The 11,070-nt window shown below is 34.9% G+C and overlaps 1 protein-coding gene across 1 annotated transcript; it reads left to right on the top strand.

Annotated features, from left to right (window-relative positions):
* The first annotated feature begins 8,576 nt into the window (after positions 1–8,576).
* On the top strand, positions 8,577–10,438 carry LOC128257362 (uncharacterized). The gene is made up of 3 exons (XM_052988352.1): positions 8,577–9,098; positions 9,296–9,987; positions 10,331–10,438. The coding sequence occupies exons 2-3, from the start codon at positions 9,388–9,390 to the stop codon at positions 10,391–10,393; spliced, it is 663 nt and encodes a 220-aa protein (XP_052844312.1). The 5' UTR covers positions 8,577–9,098; positions 9,296–9,387; the 3' UTR covers positions 10,394–10,438.
* The last annotated feature ends 632 nt before the right edge of the window (positions 10,439–11,070 follow it).

The following is an 11,070-nucleotide window of genomic DNA, read 5'->3' on the forward strand; positions in this document are numbered from 1 at the left end:
TCTTTTGATAATATTGATCTTCAAAATAGCCCATATAAAAAGGGCTTTTTCCAAGCGAAATGCAAAAATAAAAATTTTTCGCAAGGTTTTAAAATTGGTTTTACTTAATAAATAAAAGAAAATAGTTATGGCACTTGCTTCTACCTACTGTAATATTCTAACTCCAAAAATTTACTTTTTGTTGAGGTGTTTTCTTTATATAAATATGTAGTGTCTATTCCACAAATGTTCATCAGTGAAATATAAACTCAACCCTTTATTACACGATAAATACAAAGATTAATAATTGACCCTTTTTTTTTTTTTTGAACATCTTGGTTGTGTATTTTTTACTTTGACCTAGTTTTTCGAGGCAAAATTCCCAATCGCGAAGCAACTGTAAAATTCTGACAGCTCAGTTAACTGATTTAAAGTCAGCTGCACCGCAACCAATAAAAATCCGCCGAGCGACATCCCCCAGTTGGACAGTCAGCAAGATTAATTATCGCATTAATTAACTGACCCGAAAAACGAAAGTTTTGCCACAAAAATTACTCATACGCAGGAACAGGAATTCAGTCGATCGAATGAAAGTGTTGAAATTGTCGATTTGTTTATTTAAAAAAGGTTTTAACCATACTTTTAAAATTAATGTTGATGATCTTTTCTAATGATAAATCACACACTGACCTTAGTTAATTCAGTTAAATAGATAGTTATAGATTTAATTTAAAATTAGCTTTAAACAAATGTTATAGATGACAGCTTAAATAAAAATAACTTATAGACCGTAAGTAATAGTCTTCTAACCACTGGAAAAAATTTGTTTTGAAGAGACTGACTCACTTCGCAGCTATGTCAGTCAATTTCCGCTGGCCTTTGCTGATCCGTTCCAGGACATCGTAAAAAATCGGGCAATGGCAAATACATCAATTGACTTTATGGCTAGAAAATACCTCAAGGGATGGACGGTGATGCGTTTCGGTATGGAACTCACAATTAAAAGTTAATAGCCAAACGACACGGTTAATCAGCGAGAAAATTGCACAGGGCCCACAACAGAAGCCAAAATGGAATTGGCCGAATGTATTGGAACAATGCCTGCCGGCCACAAATATTAATCATGTGAGCACTTAATTTGACACTTGGCCATAATGGAAAGCACTCGAACTGGGGAATAGATGCAGTCCGGCGGTGGAGGGGTGATCCGGAGAACCGTCACTAATCACCAACGGGAACAACTTTAAAGTGGCCTGTCTGTGACCGTGTCTTATTCTCTTCATCGGCAGAAAGGCAGCACCAACTGCCACCTGCCTTACGCAATTAAGCGAAAGACAGCGCTGGACATAGGCACTGGGAAAAACACTTAGCTTCTTACGATCTATTTGCAGTGTTTTCGTTATTATACGGTTTAGATTTACCAAGAATAATTTCAATATAAAAGTACGCAAATTCTTTAGCATCAAGCTTTTTCTTCGTCTTGGCAATATCGATAACGAAAGATTGATTTAGTTTTCAGATGTATAAATCTGTTTAACAAATCTATCTTAATACACTAAACTTTTACAAGTCCCACTTTTCGAAATTTGGGCGGTGTCTATTCTTGATTTCTAGTTATACGCGAATTCTTTAGTAATATGTAAAACTTTCTTATGGATTACCATTTTCTTGGTTGGTATTTAAAGTCAATAAAGTCAATGTTTAATTAAGGAAACTATCTAAATAAAATTCTGTGTTTATATATAATGTAATTTTAGTTACACTATTTTTTATTTCTGTGTAGAGACGCACTGGCACGACAAAAGGTTCACTCTGGGTTCTTACCCCGCCGAAACCCTCCTCGGTAATTACTCAATGCCTCGAACTGGTTCTCCTGTTCTGCGTGTGTAAGTCAAGTAGCTCGGCTCAGCCAGATTACAGAAGACAAACGGACAACAGAAACTGAACAGAAACTGAACACAAACCGAACAGAAATCGAAAAGTAACGATCAAAGCTTTTGCTATGGCCACGGAAACCCTTTCAGTAATAACTTCAGTCTGGAGAGGGGGCGGCCTGGGCTTGAAATTTCCGATAAATATTTATGTGTCATTAGTTGGATGCCCGGGCAGTCATCAGGTGGATGCATTGAAATGCCTTTTGGTTGTCTTCACTGCTGTTGCTAGGGGTAATTTATTACGAGACCGGTGGAAGAGGATCATACTTAAGCTGATCTTAAAAAGTTTCCCAGAGGCAAAACGGAAACTTGGTTGAATACATTAAAATTGTTTTAATTAGAAAATGAAATATAGTACGCTTACATGGGTTTAAGAATGTAATCTAAATCAATCCAATAATGTGTTATTTTTTTCGTATTCATTTTGCAACCTATTTATTAAATAGTACAGCTTTTTTATATTAACTAGTTTAGGCGAATTCATTTTATAGATATAAATTAATGAATATTTTATTGTAATGAAATGTTTGAATTATGTTCGTGACCAGTGCATTAAATATAAGATTCTCTTGGTGCACCAGGATAGTGTGATAAAGAATAAATTAATTTAATTACTAAAACAAGGTTGAGGTGCTAATTTATTTTCTATAAAAACAATGAGAATATGCATACAGTTTCTGTGACCTAAAGCCAATTTATAAACTAAATAGTCCTTTTGGGCTACATGTACTTAATGTTTATTGCTGCCACCTGCTGTGGTAAAATGCGGAGACCAACGGATTGACGATCTGCGTGACATATGCCAAATCGGAAACCCACAAATGGTCCGGAATTCGGTGACGACAATTGGAGGGCTATGCCTCAAGTGGGTTTTTATGTGGCACGGACCAAAAGATCCAGAAACAGAAACCAGGAGACGGCAAGCGTCTCATGTGTCGCAGGCCGGGCAAAGTGAAAAAGTGAAAGGATGACACATGCCTGCGGATTGCTCAGAACGCTTAGGGCAGATTAACTTAACTATGCATAAAATGCCGCACACTCAAGGCAAAATAAAAATAATAAATAAAATGGAAAAGGGAAACTTGCAGGAATGTGGCGAGACCATGAAACAAAAGTAAAAACTGTCCAACTATGCTGGAGTGGCTGTCAGGGGAAATATTGCCGGAATGTGTAAAAAGTCATGCATAAAATTAGTTTCGACTTGGGTGACGATGCCCGCTGTTCTGCTGTTCCCGCCCCTCTGCCTGCCCTGATTTATTTTCCACAAATGCATTCTTAACACTTGGACAACACGTGCGTTCCCGGAATATTTAGACTCTCAAGTACTTAGCCCTCCTTAACCCTCCCCTGCAACCCTCTTCTCAACTGTGCTGGCGTCTGCAGTTTAAAAACCATATAACGCATTGGAAAATTTGATGAATATGACATGTTGAAGTGCGTGTATCTATGAAATTCAACACGAAAAAAATATCAAAAAAGACTTTATCCAACTTGGTTAAATCTGAAATAAAATATATATTTAATACAGAATATTAGTAAGAAATACAGAAATTAGTAAGTTTATTCAAAAAGTTTTTATTAAAAAACACAAGAAGTTCTTATAAATATGTAATGTACATTCTAAGCTCGTTAACAACTTGCAAGAAGTCAGAACTAAAAAAGTTCTTTATGAAAAAGTCCCATAATTGCTTACGGGTTCCGCATGATCGAGTTTCTTAATTAATAAGAGAGTACTACACGAATATTCCCACGCAAAGTCAAACCTTAATATGAATAATCTTAATGTGTTTAAGGTACAAGTTCTTGAAGTTGCTTCGCATTAATTTGCTGATCACCGAAGCTCGACCAATGTGCAATGGTGCCGAACGAGGGCAGAAACTCATTGAGAACTCTTAAGTTCTAGACAAGAAAATAAAGAATCTCCTATTAAATCATATTTCCCCCGAAGCCAAAACTCTGTGGTTAAACACACCTAAAATAAGAACGTGGAATATAGCAACCTGCGCCTGCGCATTGTTCCATGGCAAAAGTAAATTAATTTGTTTAATGTCTTTTCTTCTCTTCTCTTCTTTTTTTTCTTATTTTTTTCAGCCCTATTGGAAATCTTCTGTACATTCGATTGTTAAATGAAAATAATGCCCACCAAATACAAGCGTTTTCACGCCATTCTGAGCACTTGCGGGGGAATTTGGAACCCCGCTTTTCAACGTCTTCGAGAAGGGGCCGCACCCAGGTGAGGTTTCGTCGCTTTGTTTATTTAAGAATGAAAATCAGCAAAGTGTAAGAATTAAATTGCTTAACAAATTGTACAAATATCATTTGGAGCTACTCTCAAGTATCAATCGACTTTTTATTGGAAGGGGCTCGAGACTGTTGGCCTTTTGAGAACTTGACCCTGTCTGTGCTAGCTTCCGGCCATTAAAAGCAAGGGTTTTTAAGCTGGGGTGCTTTGGACGACTCTGATTCTGTTTAGGTAAACTGTACTATTTTAATACTAAAGACTAATGTTTTCAATGTTATTGAAGCATCTTAAAAAGAACTGTCACTTTAGCCTTAATAATTTTTGTATAATTAATATTTTATTTTATTTAAAAACAATACAATAAAATACATCAAATTTATATGGGAAGCCTTAGAAGTTTTACTTCTACAACAAAAGTACAGAGTTAAAGAGTGTATTATAATCTACCAAAGAACATTCTTAATAAGGAAACTAACGAATATCTCTTGAATTCAATTTGGCCAGAAAGTTTTTAAGTAAGCTAGAGGTTATAGTCGTCTGATCTGCATAATTCTTAAAATGATATGGTTTTGCTGATCAAAAATTATATTTGTTCAAATTTATAAAACCCTATATGGGTATACAAATATTTGTTTATTAAAGCATTGAAAGGGTACAATATTTGCATAAGTGTGTTGTACCTACGCATTTGATAAATGGCTTTGTTTTCCCTTCAGAGCAACCATAAGATTGGATTTGAGATGAGGAAAAGAACCCCTTCAAGCAGGCATATACATTTGTTTATATACTTGACCCATTTAACAGACTTTCCCTTTTTTCGGCGTTGTTAATCGCACAACCGCAGAATATGGATATGGCGGGCTATGTGCTGTGGATGCTTAAGTGATTAACACCCGACAATCCTCGAGGGATCATTAAGCACTACATAATCCAATTAGCACACAGTTGGCGGAAAAAAAAAGAACAGGGTGAGGGAAGATCGCGATCCTCCACCTGTTGGCGAGGCAAACAAAAGGATTTAATATTTTGTTAAATCAACGAAGCAGAAACATTTCGATGACGATGAACCTGCTAAGCACTTAAACAAACAAGTGATCACGATCTCCGAAAGGGGCTGCGAATGGGATAGGGAATGGCTGATATGGATCAACAACATTTACTTTTACTCTCAATTGTTGCCGTCCTTCGACCTTTTCTGATATCTGATCTGATCTCCTTGAAGATAAAAGAAATGCCAATTCTACTTAGAAAATGACACGCAAATGGCAAAAACGAAAAAAAAAAAAAAAAAAACATGGAAACCCAAAGCGGGCAGGGGAAAAGGTTGCGAGGATTATCCCCGGTCCGGGCCTCATCAATATGTCTGCAATTAAGTTGGGCACGAATTCGTTATTAGGGGTCAATGATAGCAATGCTCGGCATTATTCAGCGCACAAATTGCGTGAGGCACAAAAGCAGATCCGAATGCGATCAGCCACGATCATTACATGCACAGGCAGGAATAACCTGTACGAATCGCTCCTTATTTTCCCTTCTTTCAGCCTATGCAGATCGAGGGGATCGAAGGAGGAGCTTTGTTCAAATTGATCTCCCTCACATAATGGTTTCATATGCATGAATTGGGCTCTGATTATTTGCAGCTCACTGAGGGAAAAAAAATTTGTTTTCCTTGTTTAATAATTTATGTATATTCCCAATTATCTTTTTTGTAAACAACTTTTTAGATAAATTTAGATCTTGTATACCATAAGCATGAGTTTTATAAGTTTTATTAATGTAAATGCACGTAACTAACTAAGAAAAATACTATATATATTTTTTTATTTTTTAATTTTTATAATTTTATTTTAATTATAATATAGACTGAAGCTTAAACCACAAAAGCTTTATTTTGATACTTTTGTGATAAAATTTTAATACTCATCATATTAAGAAATTTTTCATGTAACAACTTCAACTTTTTTGGGTGTACTTAAAAATTCAAATAGTTTTCAAATTTTTATTATGATGGTCCTTTTGTTAATTTTTTTTTAATATTATAACCCCTTTTTCTACTATTTTATTTTTATTTTTAATTTTAAATTCCCAATCGCTACTCTCATATTGTTTTCATCTTATACATACATATGTATGGAGTGTACAGTGTACACAAATAAATAGGGAAAATCGTTCAGCGATCCTGGGCTATGTATGTACATATAAGGTTGCTGATCAGGGAATGGGGGCAGAACTTGACCCTATGCTGTCATTGTTATTGAACGGCTGACAGTTGCACGAATGTAATTGGCAGTAGGCGCGAAAGCAGAACGCATGAAAAATAGAGGCGTGTGAAAATGATCCACTCCTATCACCTCAACATCCCTCCGTGAGAATTTCCATTTAAATCTGGTGATCAGGCGGGCGAAGGGTAAGAAACTGCAAAATTTGCCAATGTAAAAGGGTCGAGTCTTTGGGGTGATCAATGCTGCGTTAAATTTGATTAGATCGAGTCGCGTTGTACAACCTGATCTAAACAATCGATGAAAGGTGCAATTTCCCCTGACAATTTTGTAGGAATAAACAAAAAAATGTGTACATCCATTTCTGAATTTATTTGGAATTAACTTAACACTGCTGCAGCGGATACAATTCAATTCATCATAAAACAAGAAGGAAAGCAAACTTCGGCAAGCCGAAGTTCATATACCCTTGCAGCTATTGCATTAATTAAATACTTTTGAAAACATTTAAATTATGATTTACTTGAGTATGTGCTAAAAAAAAACATTGAAACTATGATTATTTGCAGCTCAATTATTAGATAGTTATTTTATATATTTTTATTATTTCTATGGGAGCTATATGCTATAGACGTCCGATTTTGATAAAATTTATACCATAATTCTGAAATAATTAAACAATGCTATATGTCGAAGAACTAAACAAAAATTAAAAAACAGAAAAGTTATAATTTTTTTCATTTATTTTTCCGATTGTTCCTATGGGAGCTATATGCTATAGTCGTCCGATTTTGATGAAATTGAAACCGTAATTCTGAAATATTAAACCATTACTATATCTCGAAGAACTAAACAAAAAATTAAAAAACAGCAAAGTTATAATTTTTTTTCATTTATTTTTCCGATTGTTCCTATGGGAGCTATATGCTATAGTCGTCCGATCCGGCTCGGCTCGACTTATATACTACCTGCAATAGAAAGACAACTTTTGGGAAAGTTTCATGCAGATAGCTTTAAAACTGAGAGACTAGTTTGCATATAAACGGACGGACAGACGGACAGACGGACAGACGGACAGACGGACATGGCTAGATCGACTCTCCTAGTGATGCTGATCAAGAATATATATACTTTATAGGGTCGGAAACGTCTCCTTCACTGCGTTGCAAACTTCTGACTGAAATTATAATACCCTCTGCAAGGGTATAAAAAAATGTTTTTAATGCTCCGAAACTTAAATTATAGTGGTGGTAAGAGTATAACTTTATAATTTTTCTTTAAAAAAAAAAAACATGTACACATGTAAGAGTTAATATTAATTATGAGTTATATTAGAGTTAATATGAAATAATGATTAGTAGCAGTGTATAGGCTAAGGCCAACTCGGCAGAGCAGCAGCAGCGCGGCCGCAGAGGCCAACACAAACAGTATACAATTAATTATTATTATTATTTCTTTGCTGGTAAAATATTTAGATATGCATACATTTAATTACCGTATCTCTAAAAACAAGAATTTAATATTACATGTATATTAAATTAAAAAAGACCTACCAAAAAAATTAAAAAAAGGTAGCAATTGTTTTAGCATTTGGAAAAGGAAGACATTGACAGTAGACGGTGAAATTCGAATTTAAGTTTTTCACTGTCTTCCCATCGTTTTACCAAAAAAAAAAAAAAACAGTAATGTGCTATTATTAAATATCATAACTTTCCATAACTTAGAATATATTAAGCAAACACTAACAAAATCTTTGTGAACTTTGATGTATGTAAGTATTCTAAATTCTTGGATTCTAAAACCAAGTCAAAAATTTAGAAATTGTTGACGCAGGTTTATATTATTTATTTCAATTCTTGCGGTTTTATTTTATTTAATTTCTGTTCAGCTTAGCTTTTTCACGTCTGCTTCCAATTGTCTCTCTCAATTCAAGTGTTACCCTATTCTGATCTTCACATAGTCCTTACTACTTATTCTACATTATTGGAACATCGGAATGGAACATAAGTGTTATTATTATTAAATTATTAAATAGTCACATCTTATATCCACTTGATCTATACAGCTTCCAATATACTGCTAACAGCATCAAGCAATTATATTAGTCGACCCCTGTATACATATCGATATATTGTTATACGCTAATCGACCGAACATAGGTTGCCTTTCGAGATTTCGATTAGTTCACTCGAAGCATTCAAAGTATATAGGTCGGCTGGAACTTAAAAGCTTGAGTTAGAAAAATGGCAACTACTTGTAATTTGTTAAATTTGCCACTGGAGGTCCTGGCCTTGATTTTAAAAAAAGTATCCAATATTAAGGATAAACTGAATGTCGCCCAAGCTCATCCAATGCTGGGAAAGGCTTTTGTTTTGGAAGCTGGCGACACTTACAAGGAAATCCAATTCGAGGAACGTCCGATTCCAGAATGGTCAGCAATTCTGGCTCTGTGTGGATCGTCTGTTTACAGAATCTCTTGCCAAGCAGCGAACAAATGCGTGGTTGTTGCAATACTGGCTTCCAAGTTCTGTCCCAACGTCGAGGAGTTCTTTTTTCCCGTTCGCAACAACTCTTGGAACCATGTCTCTCCACTGCTAGTGACCCTGCACAATCTTAATTGGGTCGGACTTATGAATGATTTTGGAAGAGTTAATGTGGTCGATACTATGCTGTAATTACCGAAGCTGAATAACTTGCAACTGGCTAATTTCGACCGTCGTGATTGTAAGTATTGCCTTGTGTCTCACTCTCAATTTATTCAATTTTTGAAGTTATTAAAAAAATATATTCCCAAATTAACCGAGAAAAATGAAAAGGTCAATCACGAATTTATTTATGTAATTTACGGAATGCCCTTAATAAAATTCATATCATATTGTTATTCTAAGAATCCTTTAAAACCTTTAAATGTATAATTTCAGTGGAAGGACTCAACGTACTTGTAGATCTGAAGTTCCTGTCAATATTTAACAAAAAAGGAGACCCAATCGATGTTTATAAAGTTTGTTCGCCCATGAAAGCTCTTGAAGAGTTGGATGTACAATTCGGCGACATCCGAGTTCCCAGAAACATTGAGGGAGGTCAATTGTGGCCCAAGATCGATATACTCAGAATTGGTTACGGGGTCTTCTACACGCAATTGCCTTATTTACCGACTCTCAAATACCTGATAATAGACAACACTACTCCCCTAATGAAACTGAACAACATTATGGGAACTTCGGTATCCAAATACGCCGAAACTTTGGAATATCTGCGCTTTTGCCCCGGAACACTTCGAGATATCGATATAGATGAAGCCACAACTATATCTAAGCTAAGGGCTTTGAAGAGACTCGACTGTCAGTTGGAAGACAATTTCTACATTGATCATTTCATTACTAAGTTAAATCAGCTGGAGGAACTGATCCTGCAGAATTCGTACATTACCAACAGTGGCATCATTATCTTGCTAGGCCATTGCAAGAAACTACGTAGGCTCGATCTCTTCGCTTGCCACAATATTACAAAAGATGTGGTTTTGCCGGCTGTCGCCATTTTAAAGATGAACGGAGTTCAGACAGATAATCCCTTAGTCATTACAGTCGGTGATGAATTTGGAGCCACCAATGAAGTGAGTTTGAAATCTAAACTTTAATCAGAATTAATATGGATTAAGCAAATCTATTTAAAATGTACATTACTAAAGATTTTTCACTCGATTATGTCATTTAAAAATTGAAGATAATTTTTTTTAATTTTGTTGATGACAAAATTGTGGTTACTCAAATGGTTTTGACAGTTGATAAATATTAAAAAAAAGTGTAATTGTTTGTAGAAACAGTAAATTGATTTCATCTTTCAGTTTTTTTGGGAATTTAAAATCTATAAATAATGAAAACTTTACATCCGTTTTAAAAAATCAAAAAAGCTTTATTACAATTCATACGTATTAAATAACATACAATTATTTTCAGAGCCTGTGGTGTGGTGTACTCGTCATCAAAAAACACACTCAATTCAGTTGGAATTTGTTGTAAAAAATGTATAACATTGTGTGCTAAAAGCTAACAAGAATCCAGATGATGAATATCGGTTTTTGTAAGTCTGCTTCAAAAAATATTATGCCAAAATATCAGTTCACGACTTAAAGAAGGTTATTAATTTTCTTTAATCATAGAGAGCAAGAATAAATGTATTTCATGACATCTGTTATTTCTTTCCTACTGAATAAATATTAATGTTTCCGTTTATAATTAATTAAACAGTGAATTATTTCATATTGTGTGCTTGGGGTTATTTTAACTTTAAATTACGTCTTAAGACAAAGGAAATAAAAAAATGTAAGACCAGCATTCGGCTTTTGGCCAAGGCAGTAGCATTTAATAGAAGGTATTGGCAATTTGCAACGGACACAATTAAACCATTTAGATGAGGAAAATATATTCAATGGGTTTCTTTATTTTTGTGGAAATATATCACATGTACTTAAAATGAATAGAAAAAAATAAAAATTGATTTCCGTCGGGAGGTGGACTTCTTGACGGGTTTGCATGGCTCCAACTGTTTCTTGATGTAACAGATTATTAATCCTGAGACGAAGGTTTATTTTGTATAAACTCAAGTGTTCCCTATAGCCAGATGCGTCGGGAAAGTAGCTATTTGGGTAGCACTGCTCAGAAATTGAAAGAGCGATCAGAGGGAGAGGCAAGATAGG

This window comes from Drosophila gunungcola (genome assembly GCF_025200985.1).
Source record: "Drosophila gunungcola strain Sukarami chromosome 3L unlocalized genomic scaffold, Dgunungcola_SK_2 000002F, whole genome shotgun sequence".
Lineage (NCBI taxonomy): Eukaryota > Metazoa > Arthropoda > Insecta > Diptera > Drosophilidae > Drosophila > Drosophila gunungcola.

Coding starts and splice junctions, on each gene's coding strand:
- LOC128257362 (XM_052988352.1), top strand. CDS start 9,388: ATGAAAGCTCTTGAAGAGTTGGATGTACAATTCGGCGACATCCGAGTT. Junction 9,988..10,330: donor AATTTGGAGCCACCAATGAA/GTGAGTTTGAAA, acceptor AATTATTTTCAG/AGCCTGTGGTGTGGTGTACT.